Below are 27,884 nucleotides of genomic sequence, written 5' to 3'. Positions count from 1 at the left end.
TTGCATGTGCCTTTGATTTTACTTACTCAGTGAGAGAGTAAGAAAGATGTTCTCAGTGTAGAACATCTCCTTATTTATTGTAATTGTTGATCTTCCTTCCTTCCTTCCTTCCTTCCTTCCTTCCTTCCTTCCTTCCTTCCTTCCTTCCTTCCTTCCTCTCTCTTTGTTTCTTTTTTCCTCTCTCTCTTTTTTCTCCTCCTCCTCTTCTTCTCCATCCATCCATCCATCCATCCATCCATCCATCCATCCAATATTACTCTGAAAAAATTGGTAACAATAGACACCTTTCTTAAAAGCTACCCAAATGATAACAAGAAATGCAAGGTGGATCCTTGGGGGTCATAAGTTAATCTTGGTGCCACAAACTGAAAAGCTCCATTCCTTTATCAATAAGACAACCCAGAGGAAGGTGCAAATTAAATTGGTTAACAACACCCACCAATGAATCCACATTTAACGTCAATAAGAAGACTCCCCCCCACCCCCCACTACTCATGTGACTTTTATTACCTATCTTAGGGAGCCTGTCATTTCTCCACACCTTCTAGTGACTCCTGTGTGCACCTACTGGAGATGCAAATGATGAAGAGAGCATTGGAACCACATACTCAACAACAACCTGAGCTGCGCAGCCATTTTTAGGCGGAACAGTGGAAGTGGGAATTGTAGAACAAAGAGAGGGAGAGGGAGGAGGTGGAAGAATGGAGTACAATTACATTGCCCTCCCACGGTTGTGATGCCCACATAACAAGCAGCAATTTCTCCTGCTCTATTATTCTTTTGTATTACCTGCTCTTTGTGTGGTGCTATTTTAAGCTGAGTTAACTCCAATTGCCCTCCCCTTTTCGTTTCCTCCTTCCTTTCCATTCTCTTTGAACTATATTTCTTTTACTTTGGTGGCATTCATAAAGAGGCCATCTTGCAAAACCCAGAAGTTCAATTTTATTGCTCAAGGATAGTCTTTGGAGCACCTGCTCCTTCTCATCATGTTTCAGACCCCTTTTCTGAACTTTCACTTTCATTGAAACAAAGGAAACGTCATTCCCCTTCGTGGCTCCATTAAACATAGCAGCTGGCAGTTACAGGCAAAGAAGAACCTTAGTTAGGCTTTAGGGAAAAGTGAAGACTCTTTTGAGTTGGACTCAAGTCTTTGTGAGTCCATGGACGTGTCCATTTTGATTTCTTTTCACTGTAGTTAGAGTTGGAAAAAAGTTTCCTGAAAAAAGTTGCCATTTTGTTCTTCTGCCCCATTCAGGTTTTAATCCTAGTAATTTTTGATAGTCTCCCAGCCAAATATTTGTCAAATCCAGGTGTCTGCAACCAGTGGGGAAATCTAAAATTTGTTACTACCGGTTTGTGGCCGTGGCTTGGTGGTGGTGGAGTAATGTGACTGAGTGGGCGTGGCCAATTTTTTTTTTTTACACTTTTAAAACCATTTTTTCTACAACCTCTTTGGCGAAGAGGTTGTAAAAAAAATGCTTTCAAAAGGCTCTGACGATCCCAGCTGAATTGCCTGATCGGCAGAGAGTTTTTTAAAAACCCTTGGATCGTCAGAGGCATTTAAAAGAAAAAAAGCCTCTGATGATCGCACGGCTCAGCTGGGCATGGAGGGGGCGGGCAGGGATTTTTGCTACCGGTTCTCCGAACCACCCGCCTCCATTGCTACCAGATCGGGCAATCCGGTCCGAACCAGGAGCATTTCACCCCTGTCTCCAATCTTAAACACTCAAAGAGCCATTTGGACCCCTTTCCCACAGAAAAGAAAACCTATCCTTGCTCTTCCCCGTTCCCTCTTTCCCCTCCCTACTCACTGCTCCTCTATTTACTTTTGTATTTTGTATTTTATAATATAACTCAATAGCTCTCACAGAGAGGGCCTCCTCAGGGTGCCGTCAGCCAGACAATGTCGGCTGGCGACCTCCAGGGGGAGAGCCTTCTCTGTGATGGCGCTAAGCCTCTGGAACGATCTACCCCCAGAGATACGAGTGATCCCAGACCTCCGGACTTTTCGTCGGGCCATTAAAACCTATTTCTTTCAGTTAGCCAGGCTGGCCTGATTTTATATTGGTTTTTAAAATTGATACTGATTTTAATTGAAATGTTTTAAATTATGGGCCAAACTTTTATTTAATTATTTTAAAATTATTTTAACCTTTGTGTACAAATGTTTTATTTTTGGCTGTTCACCGCCCTGAGTCCGAAAGGAGAAGGGCGGTATAGAAATTTAAATAATAAAATAATAAATAAATAATAATAAAAAATGCTTACAATCCATAGAACTTATAAACATCCTGACAGTGACATGTCTCCTTCAATTCTCTCTTTTCTTTTTCCCCCCCTCCCCTTTTTATAGGAGGCTGTCTCAGTTTCTGGGAACGAAGAGCGCTTAGTGAGGGTACATGATGTGATCCAGCAATTACCCCCACCGCATTACCGGTAGGTATTGTTTGGGGACATGGATAAATGCCCAGAGAATGGGATGAAATGGTTTGGGGAGGTGTTGGATGGAGGAGAAGCCACTGAAGGGTGGGAAGAGGGCTCAGGGTGTTGACGGAGACTCTCCCTGTAGCAGCTTCTGCTCTGTCCCAACAGGACTCTGGAATTCCTGCTACGGCATCTGGCACGCATGGCTATGCACAGTCAAAACACCAGCATGCACATCCGCAACTTAGCCATCGTTTGGGCACCCAACCTGCTGCGGTGAGACGCCCAGACCAATGGCCCTGCCCTGGCGCTCCCTCCGCGACTCTGCCTTGCACCATCTTCACTGGCCTCTGCGCCGTTCTCCAGATAGTCTTTGAGTCACCATCAGCCATTCTTCCCTTGCACTAACCCTTAACCCTCGGTGCTAACACGGTAACGTGTCGCTCAGCCTTTCTGCTGGAGTTGCAATTTGACCAAGCAGCCATTTTGGAAGAGAAGCCTTTTCGCAGGCTTTCAAAGCATCTTCTGCAACTCTGTCCTGCATCAGGACAGGTTGGAAATCAGCGGAGCGGGTTTCCTGCCATTTTTAGAACGTGTTTGATTTATAATAAGGTTAGGGTGGCTTAAAAAAAAAACCCAGCCCCACCCCACCACCAAACTTGAAAAAATGTTTCAGAAAACCTTGGTTCCACTGATTTCTGTAATGTGGTCCTAGCCACATTATTATCATCACTGCTGCTTCCCCTGTAACATCGATCGCTCTCCTCAAAAGTTGTTTGTTCTAACGAATCTTGAAAGCATTTCATTTTTCCCATCTGCCTGCCTTATTCTGCCCGTTCTACCGTTTTTACCAGTGGTGGAATTCAAATAATTTAACAACCGGTTCTCTGCACTAATGACCAGCTGGGTAGGCGTGGCTTGGTGGTCATGTGACCATGTGGGCATGGCCAACTCGATGTCACTCACGTCGTTGGGCGCTTCGCCTTAGCTGTTACAATGTAATAAGGGTTAACCGGAGAGGCAGTTTCTGTAAGTAGGGCAATGAAGATTAGGCTAGAAACAAGACCAGAATATTTCTTTCCTGCCTTCCTTACAGGATTAGCCCCGTAAAGTGGAAAAAAACAAAATAAGATTTCTTCCAACAACCGGTTCTCCGAACTGCTTAGAAAGTTAACAACTGGTTCTCCCGAATAGGTGCGAACTGGCTGAATCCCACCACTGGTTTTTACCCATAATGCCCCTTCATCCTCATTTTCTCATAACCCCCCATGGTGTGCTGCTCCGTCTGCACCCATGAGGGTCTTCAGTCATGATGCTTTTTTGGATTTGGGATGCCCTTCCTGCTGTCACAGGGCTATGTTGTGTGTCCCCTTTATGCCATAAAGATGGCTTCCTGAGCCTTGACTATCATTTTCTTCCTATCTGAGCCTTTCTGTTGTCTGATGAGGCTAATCATCCGTTCCCCTTTTAATGCCAGGTCGATGGCTCTGGAGTCAGTCGCACAGTGTGGAGCCGATGCCTTTCAGGAAGTCCGAGTTCAGTCCCTCGTGGTCGAATTCCTCCTCACCAATGTTCAGGTTCTCTTCAGTGACACCTTCACCTCCATCGGCAAGGACAGCACAGGTACCTCAAGAAATGGGCGAATACTTCCAAGGTTGCTTAGAACTCTTCTAGCAACTCCATGATGTGACCTAGCCTTACTGAGTCATTACACAATTAGTCCCAAAAAACCTATTTTATTGTAACAGCTGAGAATTACGTTCTTACGTTCATTCCCAGCTGAGTCCCAGTTAGTTGCAAAACAAGTCCTTCAGAAGAAGTCCTTCGGGATAATCACCAACCTTTATCTTCTTTGACATCATGCCAAAGGCTTTACTTGGCAAAGCCCCACAAAGTTCAGAAACAAACAAGAGATGCCGACTGGAAACAGAGTTAGCAACGTTGCTTTCCTGCAAAAGGCCCAAGTGCCTTTGTTTCTCTTTTAAGCCTTATGGGAGGGGCCAATCATCTCCTGGCCTTACTCCCGAGTCGTCCCTTTTGCTTTAGCTGCTCTTGCCTTCTGGCAGCTCTGCGCATGCATGCACTAGGAACAGGCTCCTCCTGTTCCTCTGCCTCTCTGCTGTCCGACTCTGGGGGCTCCGGAGTCCGTACATCACTCCCAGGTGGCCCTGGCCCCATCTCTGCCTCCAACGCGGAGCCCTCATCCGGGCCTTCCCCAGACTCCAGGACTGGCCCACGTTCCTCCCCAGCCTCCTCATGTCCGACTACGCTGCCAGCTCCGCACGCTGCTGGCAGACCACAACACCCCACAGCACAGTTTCTCAACCTTGGTAACTGTGGACCAGAGTTCCCCACTGCCAGCATGCTGCTCAGGGGATTCTGGGAGTTGAACTCCACACATCTCAATATTGCTAAGGCTGAGAAACACTCTTCTAGAGCTTTGTGAATTGCTTTCAAATTATCTGCCACTTAAACCTTTCAAATGATAATACTAAGGATGTTCTGGCTGCAATTCATGCAGCTTCTATGCTGTTCTGACCTAGGCTTCCCAAAAGCACGAAGCTGACTCCTCATCCCGATAAAACCCCTTTTATTTAGTTTAAAGGGAATTCCTCTCCAGCAAAAGTTTCGGCCAACAGTCTTTCAAGAGATTTCACAACTACAAACCTTTATCAGGCTTGGAGAGCTGCCAGGCCAATATCTTCCAAACGCCACGCTGTGGCAGACAATACTTGGCAAGAGGTCAGGAACAAATCTTCACTCTAATGAATTGAACTAATTGCCTCCTGCAAACGCCCCTCCCCTTTCGCTCCTCTTTATTCCCTATGGGAGGGGCCATTCACTGTGCACCTGTGGCTTTACTCCTGAGTCGACCCTTGTTCCTTAGCTGTTCCCTTCTCCTGGCAGCTCTGCACATGCGCATACTGGGAACAGGCTCCAGCTGTTCTTCTCCCCACTGACATCTGACTCCGAAGGCAACTGATAACTGTCAGACGGCCCTGGGCCCCTCTCTGCCTCCGATGCAGAGCACTCATCAGAGCCTTCCCCAGACTCCAGGACTGGCCCATGTTCCTCCCCAACCTCCTCACTGTCTGAGTCTGCTACCAGCTCCGCAGGCCGCTGGCGGGCCACAATACTAGCTGCAGCTTCTAAGATGCAACCTACGATTAAACAAATGCATCTGGTCCAGTGTTAAGTCATGTGCTAGTCTTCATTTTCCTCTTAGGAACCAAGGCAGGTTGTTTTTTAAATCGGCAGATGCTTACTCATTTCTGCGTGTTTCACTTTTCTGTTTTTAAACTCATGAAACATTTAAAAAAATACTTGGCAAATTATTCAAGATTTTTTTTTAAAGGGAGAGAGAGGGATGTGTTAGCGACAACACATGAATCAGCCAATGATTTCACAAGTGGCCTTTCCATCATCCCAATTAAAAGATGGTACGGGTAGTCCTCGATTTATGACCACAATTGAGCCCCACATTTCTGTTAAGTGAGACCTTTGTGAAGTGAGTTTTGCCCCGTTTTACAACCTTTCTTGCCGCAGTTGTTAAGGGAACCACTGCCGTTGATAAGTTAGTAACCCGGTTGTTAAGTGAATCTGGCTTCCCCGTTGGCTTTGCCCATCAGAAGGCCACAAAAGGGGATCACATGACCTTGGGACACAGCAACGGTCATAAGTATGAACCAGTTGCCAAGCGTCTGAATTTGAATCACATGATCATGGGGATGCTGCACTGAGGGATGCGGTGGCTAAAGACGCTGAGCTTGTCGATCGAAAGTTCAGCGGTTCGACTCCCTAGTACCACGTAATGGGGCGAGCTCCCGTTACTTGTCCCATCTTCTGCCAACCTAGCAGTTCGAAAGCAGGTAAAAAAATGCAAGTAGAAAAATAGGGGCCATCTTTGGTGGGAAGGTAACAGCGTTCCGTGCACCTTTGGCATTTAGTCATGCCGGCCATATGACCATGGAGACGTCATCGGACAGCGCTGGCGCTTTGGCTTTGAAACGGAGATGAGCACCACCACCTAGAGTCGGGAACGACTAGCACACATGTGCCAGGGGAACCTTTATCTTTACTATCCCGTTTCCTCTAACAGGACGTTGCTTCCTTTCTCGACCCAAATCCCAGTTGGTCAGCTGCCCTTCCACCCGCTTGTTATCTCTCGAAGAAGCCCAAGCACGCACCCAGGCCCTCTGCAAGATCACCAAGCTAGAAGCCAGACGTGGATCTCCAGATCCACAGGACCAAGGGAAATTCTCTGCTGTTTTGGGATCACCTAATACCAGGTAAGTGCTGTATCCATGGACCGAGACACTGAACCTCTAGATCAGAACTGGAGGAACTATGACCCTTTTATGCAAGGGTGGACTTCAAAAATTTTATCAAGGAGTTCTCTGTCCAGTTGCTGGATGGGCGTGGCCATGGTGGGCGTGGCGTCAGCCTCCTGCACAGCCTCCTCCCTCCTGGGGAGGGGACTTTTTTGCCCTCTCTGGGCTTCGGAGGCTTTTCTCGTGCCTCCAGGAGGGCAAAAACGGCCTCCCCAGGTTCTGGAGGCCGGAAACGGGCCCAAACATCCATAGACCTGTTTTTCACCCTCCCCAAGCCTCTGCGCGCGCCCTGCACTGACCTGCATCCAAAACAGGCTGCGTGGGGACTCCTGGGTGGGGCTGGGTGGGGCCAGTCAGGAGTGGGATTTGGGGGTTCTCCGAACAGCACAGAATCTTAGGTAGAGGTTCTCCCGAACCCCTGTGAACCCCCAGCAGCCCAACCCTGCTTTTATGACTTATGGACTTCAACTCCCAGAATTCCTGAGCCAGCTGGCTCGGGAATTCTGGGAGTTGAAGTCCATAAGGGGCCATAGTTCCCCACCCCTGCTCTAGATACTAGGAGCTGGAGAAGATTTTAAAGATTAAAGTACAATTGAACCCAGAGATGCTTCTTTGGAGACTAATGAATAGGCAGCTAGAAAAATAAATGGAACTTTGTTCTTGTCTATGACAACTGCAGTGAGATTATTGTATCCTCCAAAGTGGGGAAGTTTGACCACAATAGAGGAATGGTTGGTGAAGAGGATGGAGCTAGCAGAGATGGTTCAATTGACATCTTTGATTAGAGAAAGAACAATATCTACATTTATGACTGACTGGAAAACTCTTTATAGACTCTTCGCATGAAACAGAAAAAAATGCACCTATGATTTGTGGTTTTGATGATTAGAAAAAATATATTTAACGGAAAAAGTGAGTTAAGAATAAGAGATAATTTTTTTAAAAAAATTTTTTTTTGATTTATATGCCGCCCTTCTCCGGAGACTCAGGGCGGCTTACAAGGCGTTAAGCAATAGCCTTCATTCTTTTGTATATTTTATACAAAGTCAGCTTATTGCCCCCACAAACCGGGTCCTCATTTTACCTACCTTAGAAAGGATGGAAGGCTGAGTCGACCTTGACCCTGGTGAGAATTAAACTCGCAGTAATTGCAGGCAGAACATATTGTATATTTGCTGTAAAGAAAATTGGAAACTTTTTTCCTATTGTTCTCTCTTGTTTCCTTTTTCTTTCTTTGTTTTCCTCATGTCCGTATTAGTTTTTATTAGTTTTCAGTGTGCTTTGTGCAACTTGTCATAAAATTTATATTAAAAAGTAGAAACTAGGTGCTGGGAATGAATTACAGTTAATTGTTTATTAATATTTGCTCTTGAAAGAATATGGTGATTATGGTGAAAACAGAGCTCGGGAGCTGGCACGAGTGACACTGAGCTGGCCATGCCCATCCTGGCCACACCCACCACAGCCCCCAAAGGTCAAACACAACCCCGATGTGGCCCTCAATGAAATCAAGTTTGATACCCCTGCTCTAAGATGACCTCTCACTTTATAGGCAAAAGACAGAAAACAATGGCAAGCTGAGGAAAATATCTGGACCTAGTTGGAAGACGTTCTTTGCCATCGGCAAGGCCCCCGTCCCGTTCCGCAAAAAATCACATCGCTTGGGAGAGCTTTTCGGACTTGGAGAATCTTTACCAGGTAGGAAAACTACACGCCGTTTGTTTGTTTTTTATCACGCTTAACATCACAAACACATACGTATTTCCGGAGCAAATATGGGAATTTATGGCCTACTAAGTGTGGCTCAACTACGACTCCCAGAATCTCTGTGGGTTTCACGTGTTGTGTCAATTTACTCATTATGGCAGAGTTTTGATATGAGCAGAATGCGACAGAACCAGATGAGCAGTATATTCCGTTACCTTTGTCCGTATATTAAATAGGCAAGATGACCCCCAAATGGGGTCAGAGTTGGCTTGCTGCCAGGGTTCTGAAGGATGCCCTAATTAAATCATGAGCTTCAAGCCAAGCTTCAAAAGAAATCCAGTTATTTATTAGGAGCTTCATGTTGTCACATTCCCAAATGAAGCCAACTCTGACCCTACGTAATTTACGGCCCCAATCATGACCCTGTTTCCCCCCCTCCCCCCAGGGTGTGTCATCAATCACATTCGCCAACGGAGCAATTTTGCGGGTTGTAGAGATCACTCCCCTCTAGCCGCTGTGGGTAACCCTGGGAGACAGCCTTGAGAATGATATGTCTGGAATGTGCTCCTGTCTTTGGCTGCCATGCTGCTTTGTCGGTTTCCCATCCCCCTTGCCTATGGCAACTCGAGAGTAGGCCAGGTATCCTTTGCAAATAGACATAAGATTTTTGTTCCATGGATTCAAGGTCAAGGAGAGATTGCAGATTTGTGACCTTTTTTAAGAGGGATAACGCTCATCTATTTCCTTTGTCCTCTTTCTCTGTAGGGAGCCGTGGTGAGACGGTCACCTTGCGATCCGCCAAAAGTGAAGAATCTCTAACATCTCAGGCTAGTCTAACAGGTAAAATGGCCCCTTTGTCTGCTGACCCCCCCCCCCCTGGTGATTTTGCTCTTATCAAAATGGATTGCATGAACTTAAGGTGATCCTCCCAAAACATTGCTTCAAAGCGCTTGTTTCCCAAGTGTAGTGACTTCTAGACAAGTAGGGCTTCAGTTCCCAGCATTTCATAGCCAGCAAGGTCATCGCTGACAGTTCCAGGAGTTGATGTCCAGTTAGCTGGAACTTGTCAAGGTTCTGAGAAAGCTGCCTTGGGACAACTGCAGATTTTCTGAATTTTCTCATTGCTCTTAATTACCTGGGTTTGGCATTAAACTAGATGTGTAAGAAGCCAGATGTTAGAGTGATTTCATCACCTGTTACCTGATCAGGTTAGGCATTAACCTTAAGACCCTCTGAATGTGAAGGATGTTCTTTATTGAGTTATAACTCCTGCAGTGAGAATACAGACACCACCATCTTTTTCTGAAGCTCCTTTAGGGTAGGGTAGGATAGGATAGGGTAGGGTAGGATAGTAGAGTAGAGTAGAGTAGAGTAGAGTAGAGTAGAGTAGAGTAGAGTAGAGTAGAGGAATAGAATAATAGAATAATAGAATAGAATAGAATAGGAGAGGAGAGGAGAGGAGAGGAGAGGAGAGGAGAGGAGAGGAGAGCTAACCTTGGCAACTTTAAGCCTGGAGGACTTCAACTCCCAGAATTCCTCAGCCAGTTTGCTGGCTGGGGAATTCTGGGAGTTGAAATCCTCCAGGCTTAAAGTTGCCAAGTTTGGAGACCCCTGGAGTAGAGTAGAGTAGAGTAGACGACTAGACTAGACTAGACTAGACTAGACTAGACTAGACTAGACTAGACTAGAATAAGAGCTGGAAGGGACCTTGGAGGTCTTCTAATCCACCCCCCCTGCTCAAGCAGGAGAACCTATACCTTTTCAGATAACTGAATGCATGCAGTTAGACAAGAATCTGCTAAGCACCGACTGCCTTCTACTAAAATCTGAGTCCATGCAAGCAACCTGTTCTTCAGAGACAGAAATATTTTCTTCACACTGTTGACTCTTGGACATCTAGCATGTTGAATAAACAGTTTGGAGAACTTTGATCCATGTCGTTTCTTTTTTTTTTTTTTTTGGCCCTTAGGTCTCCCCAAATTGCCTTCCCTGAGACGTCCACATTCCAGCAGCGATGCTTTCCCTACCCTCAAACAATGCCACTCATGTTCTTCTCTGGGTTCCTCTGTGTCCGGCCACGGTGAAGGCTTGGCCACTGGGGCAGACGATGTGGCTTCCCGTCGGCGTTCCTCTTGGCTGGAAGGTGACTCAGAGCTGGACTCGGAGTTGGAATTAAGTCCTCCCGGACTTCGTGGTCTGGACTTTGACCCTCTAACTTACCAGTGTAGCCCTCCTGTGCAGCAGCCATCCCTCTCGGACGACTCCAGCTCAGCGAGTCCTGTTGCGGCTCTCTCGCCCTGCTCACATCCCACCGTCGGCCAAGATGCATCAGAAACGTCTGTTTCCTTGCCTGATAAAGTGCTGGAGATGTTTGCTGGTGGGGAGTCCAGAGGGTTGAGCTCCCCTCCTCATATGATCTCCATGCTCCTGAGTACGGCAGGTGGACAACTCAGCAACTCTTGTGAACGGGAAGTCCGTGGCAAGATTTCTCAAGCCCAAGATCATTTGTCTCCACCCAGTAAGTACTTTTTGACGTTCTTCACTGTTATTGCTGTTGTTACACTTAACACAAAGAGCGGGTAGAATAAAACGTAACTTCTGCCTATAGGCAGACTGCAGTTCCCCAAAGGTTTGTTTTCCCATCCCCAGAGTTCCAGGGATTGCTAAAATGTCCTACAGATTATCAGTGAAAAAAAAAACCCTTTTGGAATGAACACACTACATACTTCCCTTTCCCCTGTCATCAGTATCTTCCCAAATTCTAGTCCTGCTATTTTTGGGATGCTCCCTAGGGTTGGGGATGGGTGGGTGAGCAGGCTATGGCCTCAAGAGTTTGCTGAATTGAAACATCCAGCAGTCTGTGCTGAGGGGTGCTAGGAATGTAACAGAGCAGTGGTGGGTTCCTCCCGGTTCGGCCCAGTTCTCGCGAGCCGGTAGTGGTGACGATATGACGTCACCGAATCGGTTCTGCCCCCTGCCCACCCCCCACTCCTCGCACCCACCCCCCACCCCCCACGTTATTCTTACCTTTTATTTGGCCCACCCCCAATCTATTGCTGCCTCCTGAGTCCCAGCTGATGGCTAGAGGGAAAAAAAGCTGTTTAAACTCTTGCCGTGGGGCTTCAAAGGGCCGCCCTACAGCTGATCAGTGTTAAAAGAAAACAAATGAGTAGACCAGTGCCTGCAAAAAATAAATGGTTAGATTGGTACAGCTCTGCAAGCAGTTAAAAGCCTGGTAGACCAGTACCTCTGCTAAATCCAAAATAATTGTCACATGACCATCAAGCTACGCCCACAAAATAAGCCATGCCCACAGAACCGGTAGTAAAAAATTCTAGAACCCACCCCTGATCTGGAGGATCATCATTTCCCCAACTCTGATGAAGTTTCCAGCATTCCAGCCTAGATTAATAATAATTTATTAAGTAATTAAAAAAAACTTTATTATTACGTTATTAAGTAATAAAAAGTGTGTTATCTGGAGGGCCATTGTTTTCCCAACTCTGATGAGTCTCCCAGCCCTCCAGTCTAGATTAACAATATTTATTAAGTAATTAAAAAAAACTAGATTAAGCTTGCACTTAGTTCTCCTTCCTACAAAGTTGGAGTTCCCGTTTTCTAATGCAAGGGGGTGCAATAGCTCAGCAGTTATAGATGCTGAGCTTGTCAGCTGGAAAGCTTGTCAGCTGGAAAGCTGACAGCCAGGTTCGACATCTGAGCACCACGTGACGGGTAAGTTCCCCTTCTTGCTTCTGCCCTCCTAGCAGTTGGAAAACATGCAAATGTGAGTAGATCAACAGGTACCACTTTGCTGGGAAGGTAACAGCATTCCATGTGCCTCGGTGTATAATCCTGCTGGCCACATGACCACGGAAGGATCTTCAGACAATTCTGGCTGAGAAACGGAGTTGAGCACCGCCTCCCTAGAGTGGGAGACAACTGGACAGGGGAAACCTTTGCCTTTATTTTTATCCTAATGCAATCCTTATGCTGCCCTCTTTCTTTTCCCAATTCAGGTCCGAAGTCTGAAACCGCTCCCGTGTCTCCTGGTGCATTGTCCCTGCTGCGACATATCCCGCCTCCTCCTCCACCCAAAAACCCGGCTCGCCTGATGGCGCTGGCACTGGCTGAGAGTGCGCACCAGGCAACCTTGCAGCAAAAGCGACAGGCCAGCCTGAAGCAGCGGGAACCCCGGACGCATTTCCGGCGCTCCCTGTCACTGGAGTGCAAGGCAGGGGAGCTGACGAGCGGCGCACAAGCGCTCTACTCCATGGTGCGGCCGAGCCCCAAGGCGCCTGGCCTCTCCCCTCTCCAGGCGCAGGCCAGGGGCAGGAGCATCGGCAGCCAAAGCCGCAACCTAAAGGGAGGCAGCCAGGTGAGGGATCAACTCACGAAGGGCTGGGACCGAGCTGGGATAACTTTGCCATTAGGCAGGGTGCAGATTTTGGAATATTTCTAGAAGGATTTTTTTCCCCTCCTCCCGGTTATTCTTTGCTGCAATTTTCCCGCTATGTTGCGATCTGGACCAAAAGATAAAAGAATACGATAAAGAGCCCCAACTTGTCCTGAGCTTCCTCGCGATCAAGAGGAAACCCGTCCTGGCTCTTCTGGCCCACTTGATGGAGAGATTTTAGCTACAGGAGGAGGATGGGATGGAGTAGAACAGGAAGGGGACGAAGGGAGGGACGAGGGTGGGAGGTGTTTGCCTGCTTGAAATGCCTTCTTGCTGCTCATTCAGTTTGCCTTGTTTCTCTGCAGGTGCCTCTCAGCCAATCTTCTCCCTTGGGTAGCTCGGATTCCTTTTCCCCTTACAGGAGGTTCCTCGCTGAGCTAGACCCGAGAGACCCTCAGGCACTTCCCTTCTCGGATCCCTACCACCTGTCCTCCCCATCTCCCGCCTACGGTTTGCATCCCCCACCCCTGTCTGTCCCCTATCCAGCTTTCCGCCAGCCTCAAGATGCCTTTCCTTCCTCCAGCCCTTCGGCTGCCCCGCCTAAACCCCCTCCCCCTCCCCACTTTCCCATAATGACCAGTCACTTGCCTCTCAAAACGAAGTCCTCCACTTTTCAGCCCTGCCTCACGGACCATCATCTCCGGCACCACAGCCACTTCCCAGCCTCTTCTCGCCTGGGGGTCAATGGGAGTCCCCCTTCTCAGCTGGAGCATGAGAACCTCTATTACGAGATTGTGGGGGAGCCTCCTGCCTATCCCGGCCTGGCACGCCCGTGGCCCTCTTGTCCACCCCCCGAGTATCTGGCCACTTTCAATGCCTCCTACGGGGTCTTTGAGAGGCCCTGGCGCCAGACCCATCTTCCCCCGGCTGCCTCCTCTCTTCAGCCCATCTTAAAGAATTCCCAGCTGCAAATCCAGTCGATACCACCCGCGGTCACCCGTCAGGAGCCCATCTACGTCAACGTGCCCTTCCCCGAGCCCCCGTTGGTCAGCCCCACGCCGTCCCCTCCCCCCGAAGCAGCCCATCCCCGTAGTCATTCGGACCCGGGAGCTCCTCAGGCTTTGCCCCAGCCCAGCAGACCTCCCCTGCCTCAGAAGCAGAAGCTGGCTTGGGGTTACACACCTTCAGGGCAACACCGCCAACTGATGGACGTTTTGCCTTGCAGTCGTGCCGTGTGGCAGTTCTACCGCCCGCCCTCTGCCTGTTGGGGTCATCCCTCTTACGGTCCGGAACCCATTATCACCTACGATGGGGCCGCCCCCCACGTGGGGAGCCAGGCCTCGGCACCCTTGCAGAAGCTGGATGAATCTTCCCCACAGTACGGCAATGTGGAAAGGAGAGAGGGCTCTCCATCCGGGTGCTACCTCGGACCCAGCTGGACAGTGTATGCCGAGGGCCAGACGCACAGCTACTGCTGAGGGACACGCGGTGAGCAGATGCACAGTTTGGATCCTCGGGGCTGGGCTCCGGGTTTCTCTCCTTTCCTCTTCCTTGCCAGTATTCATGGAATTACATGGTATGGATTGCTGTGAAAAAAATAAAAGACTTCGGAAGGATCTATCCGACTGGGTTACTCAGAGGTCGCGTCTTCGGCTCCCGCGTCGGGCATTGTGCCTGCCTCGTTTGGAGAACCTCTTTAAAGTTTGGAGAGCACACGAATCTTTCAAGGCAGGTCCTATGATCCCTGCAGGAGGTTTCTCTCCAGAAAATCAGCATGGACATCACACCGAAGAACTCAGCATGGCATCATTTCAGCCTTTGGGGGCACCGTAATGCCTCTGCCAGTTCCATTGTGTGTCCCATCCTTCCTGTTTCGGTTACGCCCCGTGTTGCTTTGTTCCACCTTGCCCTCTTTCCAACCATGGACTTGTAACTTCAGAGGAGAGGGTTTGCTTCCAATGGGATGACTGCAGCTGATTCCTTCTGGATTACATCATTTCGACCGCTTTGGCAACATGAATCACAATAGGATGCTTGGAATCCAGCCAGGGCTGCTAACCGTGTTCACGTCATGTGCGCTGAACTGACACAGAGAGGCGCTGTTGACCGTGTTTTGCTCACCGCTGGGGAAGACTGCAGGCTTTGGAGGGGAAGAGAGTGAGCGAGCCGTTAACAACTACCGGAAACCCTTGTTCCTCTTCTCTTCCAGCATTCAAACCAAAATAGTTCTAACTTGTCATAAGCATCCCTTTTAACCCAATTAAAATATTAACCACCTTCCCCTGCTGGTTTTCCCAGAGATCAAGCCAATTCCTGGAAGAAAGCCATCTCCTGGGCTGGAACATAGATGTCCAAGGAAAAGTATAAGATGCCCCCAAGGAAGGCAGACGGGCACATTCGCAAGCTCCTTTTACAAGAGCACACACTCTTCGTGTGAGGTTGCAGCTAGGCAAGCGTGGCATGTTGAGAAAAAGCTAGGGGGAGCATGTTGGTCTCGTGCATTTCTGTATTTATTTAGGATTTCGGAATGGGTGTGTGTGTGTTTTACAAAAGGACCGAGGGGTGTGTGGGGGAGGGGAGAGGATACATACGGTACGTGCCTAGCATGGGAGGGCTCTGTGTGACTAAGCTGCAGGCTTGATGTGTGCTTGAGAGCGGGATTCATGTCTACTTGATATGTACATTCATGTCTGGAGTTGGCGCATGTGTGAGCGTGCGTGTCTGTGAAAGTGATTGTGCATGTTCCACAAGACAGTATTTTAGATAATACGGGGTAGGAGGAAGGGAGAGGCCTTTATGCCGCCTTCCTCTTGAGCAGTCGTTGGGGACCAGATTCGGTGGGGTTTCTCAACTTTGGTGATTTTAAGATAGCACCAGTAGCAGTAGCACTTAGACTTATATACCGCTTTACAGTGCTTTATTACAGCCCTCTCTAAGCGGTTTACAGAGTCAGCCTGTTGCCCCCAACAATCCTCATTTTTACCCACCTCGGAAGGATGGAAGGCTGAGTCAACCTTGAGCCTGGTGAGATTTGAACTCCCAAATTTCAGGCAGTCAGCAGAAGTAGCCTGCAGTACTGCACTCTAACCACTGCGCCACCCGTGGCTCATGTTTAAGATGCATATGCTGGCTGAGGAATTCTGGGAGTTGAAGTCCACGCGTCTTAAAAAGTCACCAAAGCTGAGAAACCCTGAACTGGGGAAAGAAGAAAATCTTCCCCACCCACCCACCCTCCGGTATCTCTAGCATCCCCCCCTCCTCCCCAAAGCACTTTTCTTAGGCTCCTTTTCAAATTATTATATTGTCAGATTTCTCTTGAAAAAAAAAAGTGGGGGGAGGGAAGAAACAAAAGAAGCAACAATGGATAATGCATTGTGGAGAAGGAAATATATATATATTTCCTGAATGCAGTCCAGGTTTTAATTCAAGCACTTTGGGATCCTATTGCTTTCAGAGAGAGCCAAGCACAAATTTTAAGTCTCTTTCCCCTGAAATCCATAGCCTGCTCCTGGGCACGCTTGCTTGGATGTCAGCCCCACAAAGGAATGCAAGACTGATGCCTAGGTTTGTGCACAACAAGACGACAGCCTTAATTGCGTTATTTTGAAGCTTCCCGTGGGATCTTTTTTTGGGGGGTGTGGGGTGTGGGAAAAGGGGTTGAATTCCTCCAGAGTTTGGGATCTTGGCCACCCCAGCTGGCTGGCACTCTCGTGTGGCAAGATCTAAAAGGTTCTTACTACAGACGTTCCCGGCTTAACAAGAACTTTATTCATCTCTCCATCCGAAGGATATGCAATTGAATCCGACATCTTCAACTCCTCCGATAAAACAGCTTTCGGCGTAGAAATGTCTCGACCTACGCTAAGAGTTTTAGATCTGGGATTGATTCCCTCCTCCAGTTCCACATCTGGGTTTAAACACAGAAATTGCACTAGCTTGACCACTTTTTGTAACGAAACGAAACAAAAATACCACCATGGTAAAAACAAAACAAACAAAAAAAAACCTTCCCAGTTGTTCCACATTTTCAATAGCTTATATAGCTTGTTTTTCCAGGAACTTGAAAAAACATTGGAAGCTGTTTCTCTTGTGGTTTTGCAAAGACACACTGGGGGTGGGAAAAGGGGCTTAATGATCCATGAAAGAAAATAATGATGTTGGAACTTAATCTGTGTTGTTGTTGGTTGGTTCAGGCTGGGGAGACAGAGCAACCTTGGGGATGGTTAACTTATCGTTAGTTCTACGTAAGGTTTAATGTCCCAAGATCTGGAGAGCAGCCAGGTTCACAAGTAAATTCTGGCCATCCTAAACGAACCTTGAAATGATCTGAAAATAGATGTAGGTTTCTACCCGCTTTCTACTACAATGTAATAATTATGGGCGTGCTAAAGGGATTGCCAAACACTTTTCTTTCAATTTCATGAACTTCTAGCACTTGGCTAGGCATTTCCACCTGAATATCACCAAACGTTGGATATTTTACAAGATCGTTCCATCAACACTTATTTGACCAGAGAGATTTAAGATACATATTTTGCAGTTCCGACATTATGTGCGACTGGATTCGAAGCATAAATGCAGCTTGTGGGAGGCTCTTTTAATGCTTTTGACTACAGAGATAGTCCTCGAGTTACGTCTACAATTGGAACCAGAGCTTTGGCCGCTAATGATGCAGTAGTTAAGTGAATCATGTGACTGGACCCAAATTAACCATTTTTGCTATTGTTAAGCAAATCAGAAAGTCATTAACGTGAATCGTGCGGGCAGGATCTAGCTGGGAAGCTTGTAAATTGCAGTCACATAACAAGATGCAACCATTCTAAGTGTGAGCTGGTTGCCAAGCAACCAGATCACAAGCATGAAGCAATCATCGCAGGGATGATGTACCGGTAGTCCTCAACTGTTCAGAGTTACAACGGCACTGAAAACGGCGACTTACGACCATTTTTCACTCTTAACAACCGTTGTGGCGTCCTCGTCACGTGATCAAAATTCAGAGGCTTGGCAACTGAGTCATATTTATGATGGCTGCAGTGTCCCCGGGGTCATGCGGTCCCCTTTTTGTGACTTTCTGGCAAGCAATGTCAATGGGGGAAGCCGGATTCACTTAACAACCCTGTTACTAAATTAACCACAGAAGCGATTCGCTTAACAAACGTCGCAAGAAAGGTCGTAAAATGGGGCAAAATTCACAGAAGCACGTGTCTCTCTGAACAACAGTGATGCTGTGCTCCTTTGTGGCTGTAAATCGGGGATTATTTAACAGTGATGGAACGGTCATAACTTTGAGAGTGGGTGGTAAGTCACTTTTATCGTGTCGATTGTAACTTTAAACGGTCGTTAAATGAATGGCTGTCAGCCGAGGACTACGTGCAAAGCACGGTGCAGCTCAAGAGGACTCCGATCTGGGAATCTGAATAGAACTGGTTCCATGCTGATCATTTTTTCCCCCCGGCAGGTTAGCTCTGTCTCTACCCATTGCACAAAATTGGATGTTAGATTTCTGAGATGGAAGAATGGGCCATTCCTGCAGCCTGCAGTTGATTTTTGAATCTTCCTTGACTGGGCAGATTGTGATGCTTTGTTCTTAACCATGTGTGTTTTCCCCTCTGCAATTTATGCAGGAGCACCAAACCATCCTATTTGCAGCTGTAGCTTAAGTGGCCACAGTTGCCCCTCGCACGCCGTGGCTTCCTGCCACCTTATTCTGCCGCATGTGGGCCAGCCACGGCTTTACACGATGCCTCCATGAGAGAGGCAGTACTTCGAACGGGAAGCAGATGACGTGACCGTCCCGTGTTCCCCCGATACTGTGAAGCGATCACTGCCATACTGGCATGTCTTATCTATATGTGCCTGTGTTTTTTTTAACAGCCCATGTTTCCTTGTTGCCTCTGATGTGCTGCAGTTCTTCTTTTTTGGATATAAGTTGACTTCCCTTTTTTTCTGGGATTCTTGTACTAAATGGCTTAATTCCAACCAATTAACAAATAAAGGCAAACTGGCAAGCTTGGGTCTGTGGTCTCTCACTGTTGGCAGAGGTGAAACGGGATGAAAATTTATGTATTTATACATCATATGTAAAAAAACAGCCAACAGACCACTTGGTTTGTTCCTCATTTAGTATTTGTATGAGTAATTCTTGGATCTCACCTCTGCTTAGGAGTTGAGCCATTTGATCTGAATGGCCTTTACAGGGGAGATTAGTTGCTGTCCTGGAGTAGGCACACCAGACAGGAAGCTAAACTATGTTGTCTTTCTAGCAAGTGCTAAGAAACTGCTGTACTAGTTATAAATTCCTTCTGTGTCCAATCATACTTGACCAATAAGAGTCTATTCCTATTCCTAATCCTAATCCTATTCTATCCCATCTCCTCCTCCTCCTCCTCCTCCTCCTCCTCCTCCTCCTCCTCCTCCTCCTCCTCCTCCTCCTCCTCCTCCTCCTCCTCTACTACTACTGCTTCTGCTTCTGCTTCTGCTTCTGCTTCTGCTTCTGCTTCTGCTTCTACTTCTACTTCTACTTCTGTGCGAGTCATGGGTCCACTAGAGACTAGATTCTTTGATGAGACTTCTCTACACAGTTGGCTACGTGATTGGTAACACCAATGAGTTTTAGCCACAGTTAAAAGTGCATATAGTCCAGGCTATGGTTTTCTCAGTTGCAATGTTTGGCTGTGAAAGTTGGATCATAAGGAAGGCTGAGCAGCACAGAATTGAGGCCTTTGAACTCGGGTGCTGGAGAAGACTCGGGCGAGTCCCTTGGACTGCAAGGCGATCCAACCAGTCAATCCTAGAGGAGATCAACCCTGACTGTTTTTTAGAAGGCCAGATCTTGAAGATGAAACTGAAATACTTTGGCCACCTAATGAGAAGGAAGGACTCACTGGAGAAGAGCCTAATGCTGGGAACAATTGAGGGCAAAAGAAGAAGGGGACAGCAGAGAATGAGGTGGCTGGATGGAGTCACTGAAGCAGTCGGCGTGAGCTTAAATGGACTTCAGAGGATGGTAGAGGACAGGAAGGCCTGGAGGAACCTTGTCACGATGGGTCGGAAACGACTTCGCAACTAACAACAACAACAAAAGATAGGACAGATGGACAGCCATGCATGGATGAACAGAGGACAGAAAGTTGGACAGGCCGATGGATGAACAGATGGACAGACAGGACAGAAAGATGGATAAATGGACAGACTGATCTACCTTGAGCACCAGCCTGACCTCTCCTTGCCAATCCATTCCAATCTGTTGGGACTGGGACTGGGACTATTCCCAGTACAGTATTGGGAATTATCTAACATATGAAAAATGCTCCATGTCTGAATAATTTTCTAGGTCAATGCAGGGTGAGTTTTTATGCCATTTAAACCTTTGTAAATCCCACTGGCTTAGTTATATATGTAGAGAGAGGGGTGGAGAAGGAAAAAGAGAGAGAGAGAGAGGGAGATTATAGGATTTTGCTTTTTATCATTGCGATCCTATTTTTAGAAACCCAAATTGAATTGTCAGATTGAGTTGATTTGAATTCCTGGGGCATTCTTGGTGAATACACACAGCTCAGACACAGATCAAGTTCCTTACAGAATTTCACAAAATTCTTTTTAAAAAAATCTCACACCTATCAGATAACATTTACTATACATTTTTTTAAAAAAAAGGTTTTATTAAAGTAATTGAGATGATTTTTCCAGAGATGCCCAATAAACCTCTACACCCAAAGCAATCTTAGAGGAGTAGCCATGACTTGGAGAACATGTTATAGTATAGAGGGAATCCATAGAGGGAGATTTTTTTTCTCACTCCTCAAGGAAGGGCTTCATCCCTTTGCTCATCTTCTTCCTCTTCTTAGGAAAAATTCCACTTACTTGGCTGGAATTGTTCACATTGTGGTGTAATGGTATATAGCCAGAAGAACGATAGGACACTGGGGGAAAAAAAACACAATAATACTCTTTTATTCCAAGCCCCTATTTAATTTTTTGTAATGGTGTGGTTCCCTTTTCTCATCCTGAGTAAAGGTAAAGATTTCCCTTGCACATATGTGCTAGTCGTTCCCAACTCTAGCGGGTGGTGCTCGTCTCCATTTCAAAGCCAAAGAGGCAGAGGTGTCCGAAGACGTCCCTGTGATCATGTGGCTGGCATGAATAAACACCAAAGGCACACGGAATGCTGTTACCTTCCCACCAAAGGTGGTCCTTATTTTTCTACTTGCATTTTTTACGTGCTTTTGAACTTCTAGGTTGGCAGAAGCTGGGACAAGTAACGGGAGCTCGCCCCGTTAGGCGGCATTAGGGATTCAAACTGCTGATCGACAAGCTCAGTGTCTTAGCCATTGATCCACCACATCCCCTTCTGAGTACCTCAAGCGAAATTATCTGTCGCATCCCACCACCACCTCTTGTTTGATTTTATCCTCACACACTCATGCAGCATAAGGACTGGAAGGAACCTTAGAGCTCAACCGATCCAATCCCTTGCCAAGGGTAAGCAACCACAACCTAAATTAAAGTTGGTTTTGAAATGGAAAACACACCAATTTAGGAAAGACTTCTAAAAGCATTGCTTATTTGATGGCCTATGGATGAATTGGGATTATATTCTATGAGTTTGTAGGCACACTGAAGAATTGTAGGCCAAATATATCTAAGGAATACTAGGTTGAGACAGCTTGGCTCGAAGGCACGTCAACTAGATGTTGTCTAACAAGCAGAAATATGCACTACATATCAGTTCTTGAAGATCTGCATCATCAGACCTACTGATGATGCTACTGAGTTGGGTAATGAAATGTCTGCAAACAAACGACCAAGCTCAGAGAGCACCAAGGACTCCACTGTTCAATCCCAAAACTACATATATTGTCTTCTATTGAAGTTCTTGAAGAGTAGCACCAGGAGGGGACTATTGTCCTCTAGCCCTGCTGATGAGTTTCCTATGAACACTTGGTTGGTCCTTGTGGAAACTGGGATACTGAAGATGTTTTTGAGGACAGATAAGAGTGGAGTACATTCAGGATAAACTTCACGGATAAGCAGAACTTCAGAATGATGGTCTCTCAATTTTCAAGCTACAACCTTTCCTCAATCTCTTGAGTTCTTAAGCCATCACTCCTATAGTTCCCACCAGAAAATTTTGGAATTGCAGCCCCAACACATCAAAACAAGCCTTTCTGCTATGACTTACTGTGAACATAAGAATGGCAAAGCCAAACCAGGAGACGCCCCAGGCGTAGCTCTGTACTGCGTGCTTAATGTGTTCAAAGCAGCCCTGAGAAGGGAAGAACAAAGCAGTGAGATTGCCTTGAAGAGAGGAGCGGCCGACGGTACCAATATCCCCAAGAAGGCCCAAAACGGCAGGTAAACATCAGGACAAAGATGGAAGACTTTGGTACCTGAGTGTTGATGTAATCAATGTGCCCCAATCTGCAGCCCTCCTCATTGACGATGATAAAGTTTCGATCACGTTTGCAGCAGTAGAATGGCCAAGGTGCCACTGCTTCAGAGTATCGACTTCGGAATACAGAGGTATAGTTTACCCAGTCCAAGGGGTCATTGGCACCGCAGCACTGTTGCTAAAAGTGAACAGGTGAAAAGAAAGATCATATACAGTATTTATTTATTTTTTAATTTGATTTATATGCCGCCCTTCTCCGGAGACTCAGGGCGGCTTACAATGCGTTAAGCAATAGCCTTCATACTTTTGTATATTTTATACAAAGTCAGCTTATTGCCCCCACAAACTGGGTCCTCATTTCACCTACCTTAGAAAGGATGGAAGGCTGAGTCAACCTTGAGCCTTGGAGAGATTTGAACCAGCAGTAATTGCAGGCAGCTGTGTTAATAACAGGGTGCTTATTGCGAAGAGCCACATTATAAAGCAGGGGTCACCAACCTTACGGACCTCAGGGACCACTAAATTCATAATTTTAAATCCCGTGGACCACTAATATGGTCTACTTAATGACCGGCTGGGTGGGCGTGGCTGGTGGGCATGTGACTGGGTGGGCATGGCCAACTTGATGTCACTTGCATCAAGGCCTCTACTCACCCCTCCCCTTCTAGCCACTCCTTGCCTGCCTGCCCGGGCTCCTTAGGGCCCCAACAGGAAGCAGTTGTTGGAGCTAAACAGCCACTAAGAGCAAGAGTTGGCAAAACAGCTGGCTCAGTTCAAATTGGATCTGACCGAGAAGGAGGCTCAGCAGAAGCACTTCACTGAGGACTACAAGCATAGGTTTTCCAAGCAGAGGGAAGACCTGTGGGAGTGCAAGGCCAGGTACCGATGCCTGGAGACTCAGTGGACTCAGATGGTCAGCCAGTTCCAGGCCATGATGCAGTCCCACTGGAACAAGGCCCTCCGGCTCTTCGCCATCAGCGGTGCTTCCCTCCAGTCTTTGCCCAAAGCCCCGCACCAGGAGGCTGAAGCAGATCTCAAGTTAGAATTTCTGCCCCCCTCTGACCCACACTAAAAGACCCCGAAGGGGGAGTCTCTCTGCAGTAACACAAGCGTTCGTTGCACGTATCCAGCTCAGGGGCCGTAGTTTGAGGATCCTTGATTTAGTGCAATATAAAAAATGCAAATAATTTTTCTGTGGACCACCAACATTTTCTCACGGACCACCAGTTGATGACCACTGTTATAAAGGATATTTTGCTGCCTTTTGGGGTACTTTCTCTTGACTAGACTTTCTGCCACCCAACTCTTCCATTAGAAAGTTAAGACTGATTTGAGTTGCTTCGAATTTCACAGCTTTGAAGCTTATCATTTTTTTGCAAAGAACTGATAGCTGATGAGAACTATTTTTCCCCCCTGGCTGGTAGTTGAGCATAGCTCCTGCTCCATACCTAATGTTGCCTTTCGGTTTCACTCCAATCCTTCCCCTATCTTCAAAGTTCCCAATCACTAAATGTCTATGGAGATTCTCAGTCATCCAGGTCATGGTTGTCCCAAAGGTGCTTTTTCAAGAGGCAACTGGACCTTCTGGTTTTTCTTTTGAGACGTTTCGCTTCTCATCCAAGAAGCTTCTTCGGCTCTGAAGAAGCTCCTTGGATGAGAAGCGAAACGTCTTCAAAGAAAAACCAGAAAGTCCGGTCCCCAGTCCCTAGCATTTTGACTCAGCCTGGCAGCAACGTTGTATGACTTTCACAGTCCCTACACGTATGCATTCTGGAGCTACATCTGGATGATGTATCCTCAAAGACTGGACAATGATATGTACCTCCATCATGAAACGGTCCCACATCCGGGTGAGTTCTCGGCCTTGGTCTGTGTCAGCTGCATAGAAGCCCAGCATCTGTTTGGTTACCAGTTTGGAATTTGATGCTACCTGGGGTGGGGAAGAAGGAGAGAATGTTGGTCAGCTGCATTCCCCAAGCCCAGGTACACAAATATTTCACTTCCAAAGTTTCAGCCTACATAGGCAAACAGATTTCTACATTTCCAAAGACATTTCTCTTTTTGCACTGCAATTCTGGTTTTTCTTTTTTAACTGTGCAATCTATGAAAAAAAAAACCATTCCAAAAAGAGAAGAAAGACCCAAAGGTTTCTAGATTGTTTTGCTTTTTTAGGATGAGACAAAATGACTTTTCCCCCTTCCAGACAGGAGTGATCTGCTGAGGGTTCGTAGGGGTTCGGGAGAACCTCTAGCTAAGATTCTGTGCAGTTTGGAGAACCCTCAAATCCCACTCCTGGCTGGCCCCGCCCCACCCACCCCTCCCCTCCCAGGAGTCCCCACGCAGCCCCTTTTGGATGCAGGTAAGTGCAGGGGTGTGTGCGGAGGCTCAGAGAGGGCGAAAAACGGGCCTACTGGAAATACGGGAAGGCTGGAAATGGGCTCATTTCCAGCCTCCAGAGGGCCTCTGGAGCCTGGGGAGGCTGTTTTCACCCTCCCTAGAGGAAAAACTCTAGAGCCCGGGAGGGCAAAAACATCCCCTCTACCATGGTGCAGGAGGCTGACTAGGCCACGCCTACCATGGTCACGCCCACGCAGCAACCGGGCAGAGAACCCTTTGCTAAAATCTTTGAAGCCCACCCCTGCCTCCAGAAATTATTTTAGTTCTATCTTAATGCCAATTCTGCAACAGAAATGAAAGCTATATGAATCGATGTGAGCTGTAGGATCAAAGGATCCAGATCCTTATATAATAAGCAATTATGGCCTTTCTTGTCTATTTGTGGACAAAGATGTACAAGCTTTCTCCAAGCTTTGGTTATCCTGAAAGTTTTTGAAGAGCAAACAGATCATTTGCTAACATTCCCATATTATGTACCATACAAGCCTACCATAGAGTTAATCAGAGTAATGGGGCTGACAAAGGACAAAAATGAAGCTTCATTAAAATTCCCAGACTGAATTATGTTTTGGGTGGATCATTTCACCATGATAAAAGCAGACATTGGGAAATACTGTGTCCTTCTGTCCCAGTGGAGTGAGCCAAAAATCTTGCTTTTAGAAGACCAAGTTGGGAAGAATGTGCTCCCTGTACTTACGAAATCACGATGTGTGTAGGAGCTGATGCAAGAGGCACATTCAAACAAGTAGACAACCAGGATCAGTACCAGGTACTGAAAAGTAAGAAAATAGAGAATAAGATTCAATGTCAACAACAACAACAACAACCCACCACATCTGGATACATTATTCCCCAGGATATTCACTATGGACTAGAGATAATTATTGTATCCCTTGATTTGTAGATAACGCAGAGGGATAACCAAATCGATATAGAAGAGATTTTGATGAATGTTCAGTATCTACACCATTTTTGAACTGAACTCTAGACAGTATGTAGATTTCTAGAAAGCAAAGTCAATGGGGGGAAGTCAGATTCGCTTAATGACATTGTGATTCACTTAACAACCCCGGTGAGTCACTGAACAACTGCAGCAAAAGTCGTGAACGGGGCAACACTCAAAGCCACGCCCACAAAATAAGCCACGCCCACAGAACGAGTAGTAAAATTTTTTTAGAACCCATCCCTGGTTGAGGACGACTTGTATTGACCTGATTATGTTGAGAAAACGTAGAAGACGGATTCTTCTTGTTACTCACCAACAACGCCATGAGGCGGTTGTCATTCACAAGGCTGATGATGCCAAAGACGCAAACGCAGAAGAAGCAAAACCCAGTGAAAATGGAGATCCAGGCGCCTGCATAGACATCGTCTTTGCCGGTGACCCCCAGGATGGGGTAGACTTTATAGGGATCGGCTGTTACCCAAATAGACTCTGCACAAAGTGCCAGCCCTGAAAGCTGTAGAAACAGAGGAAGGTTCTTAGCCACCAAACTACCAGAAATCAAACCGGGTTCTTTGCCATCGAGCATGTCCAAGGGGAGTCATGCAGTGGGTTGTTTAGTTAGCAATTCAGCTTCCTTTTGTAATCTCCCAGTGCTACAGCCACACCTTTTCAGGGTCCTGTGTAATTTGGGGGGGGGGGGAGGCTCAAGTTGTACATTTTGCATTTCATGTGTTATAGGAACCCCACGATGGTGGTTTATGGGAATGTGGCCAACGATGATTCATTCAACAAAATACAGTGAATGATGTCTGCAACCTTAAACACTCAAAGAGTCATTTGGACCCATTTCCCACAGAAAACACCGGGAGCCACAAAAACTGGCTGGGCGTGGTCAACTCCACATCACTCATTCCCACCCAGTCACATGACCCCCCCTAGCCACGCCTACCCAGTTGGTCATTAGGGCAGAGAATTGGTGGTTAAAAAACACCAGGAACCACAAAACCCTTTTCTCTCATTCTCCCTCTCTCTCCACCTCCTTCTCTCTCTATCTCTCTATGCCTCTCTCTCTCCCCCCCTCTCTGTATCTCTCTCTCTCCCCTCTCCCTCTCTATCTCCCCCTCTGTCTGTATTTCTCTCTCTCTCCCCCTCTCCCTCTCTCTCCCCCTCTCTGTATCTCTTTCTCCCCCTCTCCCTCTCCCCCTCTCTCTGTATCTCTTTCTCCCCCTCTCCCTCTCCCCCTCTCTCTGTATCTCTCTCTTCCCTTCTCTCTCCCTCTCTCTGTATCTCTCTCCTCCCTTCTCTCTCCCTCTCTCTGTATCTCTCTCCCCCCTCTCTGTATCTCTCTCTCCCCTCTCCCTCTCTATCTCCCCCTCTGTCTGTATTTCTCTCTCTCTCCCCCTCTCCCTCTCTCTCCCCCTCTCTGTATCTCTTTCTCCCCCTCTCCCTCTCCCCCTCTCTCTGTATCTCTTTCTCCCCCTCTCCCCCTCCCCCTCTCTCTGTATCTCTCTCTTCCCTTCTCTCTCCCTCTCTCTGTATCTCTCTCCTCCCTTCTCTCTCCCTCTCTCTGTATCTCTCTCCTCCCTCTGTCTCTCTCTCTCTCCCCTCTCTCTGTATCTCTCTCTCTCTCCACCTCTCCCTCTCTATCTCCCCCCTCTCTCCCCTTTCTCTGTATCTCTCTCTCTCTGTATCTATGTCTTTTTCTCCCTCTCTCTCTCCCCCTCTCTGTATCTCTCAGATTTCCAAGGCCAGGCGAGGAGTGACTGGGAGGGGAGGGCAAGGGGTGGGGCTAGCCAATGATCGGACAGGGAGCCGCAGCAGAGGACCCAAAGAGCCGCAGGTTGCTGACACCCAGTTTAAGTCAACATTCCAAAGATGTTTTTTTTTTAAATCAGAAACACAAGCTAGGTCCTTCTATCCCCATCTTATTTTTCAGATACCAAAATCAATACCCAGGAATTTTCCCATTGCCAAGATACATTACTGTATTGCTTGTAGCTCTCTTACCATAATAATAACATTGCCCATCACTAATAGCCCCACAACAAAGGGAGATCTTTTTTCTGCCATGTTTTCCAGGAATGGTTCCTTGGATACCAGTCCTCAAATTCTGCAGAAGGGAAGCAAGCAAGCAAACAAACAAACATAAAACGATTCGCTAAATGAAGGGGGGGAAAATCAGCTTTTCTCAATTCTTTCGCCTTTTTTGGAGTAAAGGGCATTTGCACGAGCCAGGTTCTATAATACCTTCCACATCTGCACTTAATAAAATGTTAATATGTTTTGGTTTGCCAG

The 27,884-nt window shown here is 47.1% G+C and overlaps 2 protein-coding genes across 2 annotated transcripts in view; one reads left to right on the top strand and one right to left on the bottom strand.

Moving 5' to 3' along the window:
- Window positions 1–14,404, top strand: part of ARHGAP33 (Rho GTPase activating protein 33) — a 30,882-nt gene extending 16,478 nt beyond the window's left edge. Inside the window, exons 14-22 of the mRNA XM_070950034.1 lie at window positions 2,354–2,436; window positions 2,593–2,700; window positions 3,902–4,047; window positions 6,524–6,713; window positions 8,308–8,453; window positions 9,228–9,302; window positions 10,432–10,980; window positions 12,479–12,837; window positions 13,221–14,404. Coding sequence (XP_070806135.1) covers window positions 2,354–2,436; window positions 2,593–2,700; window positions 3,902–4,047; window positions 6,524–6,713; window positions 8,308–8,453; window positions 9,228–9,302; window positions 10,432–10,980; window positions 12,479–12,837; window positions 13,221–14,333 — 2,769 coding nt within the window. The 3' untranslated portion in view covers window positions 14,334–14,404. The remainder of the gene's footprint in view (window positions 1–2,353; window positions 2,437–2,592; window positions 2,701–3,901; window positions 4,048–6,523; window positions 6,714–8,307; window positions 8,454–9,227; window positions 9,303–10,431; window positions 10,981–12,478; window positions 12,838–13,220) is intronic.
- Window positions 14,405–20,732: 6,328 nt separating this feature from the next.
- Window positions 20,733–27,659, bottom strand: UPK1A (uroplakin 1A). The gene is made up of 7 exons (XM_070949842.1): window positions 27,597–27,659; window positions 25,903–26,103; window positions 25,341–25,415; window positions 24,069–24,176; window positions 22,245–22,424; window positions 22,037–22,120; window positions 20,733–20,777 (listed from the first exon to the last, which is right to left on the bottom strand). Exons 1-7 carry the CDS (start codon window positions 27,657–27,659, stop codon window positions 20,733–20,735), a joined length of 756 nt encoding a protein of 251 aa, XP_070805943.1.
- Between the last annotated feature and the right edge of the window lie 225 nt (window positions 27,660–27,884).

This window comes from Pituophis catenifer, unplaced genomic scaffold (assembly GCF_029215685.1).
Source record: "Pituophis catenifer annectens isolate HBS135680 unplaced genomic scaffold, rPitCat1.0.hap2 SCAF_9, whole genome shotgun sequence".
Lineage (NCBI taxonomy): Eukaryota > Metazoa > Chordata > Lepidosauria > Squamata > Colubridae > Pituophis > Pituophis catenifer.
Note: the sequence above shows the minus strand (reverse complement) of the source record. Positions and strands in the feature narration are given on the sequence as shown.

What these genes read in the sequence shown, in the direction of transcription:
- UPK1A (XM_070949842.1), bottom strand. Translation starts at nt 27,659, where the DNA reads ATGGCAGAAAAAAGATCTCCCTTTGTTGTGGGGCTATTAGTGATGGGC. An exon ending in CCTACACACATCGTGATTTC is followed by an intron (nt 24,177 to 25,340) that starts GTAAGTACAGGG and finishes TCCCCACCCCAG; the next exon opens with GTAGCATCAAATTCCAAACT. An exon ending in TTGCCATTCTTATGTTCACA is followed by an intron (nt 20,778 to 22,036) that starts GTAAGTCATAGC and finishes TTTTTCCCCCAG; the next exon opens with TGTCCTATCGTTCTTCTGGC.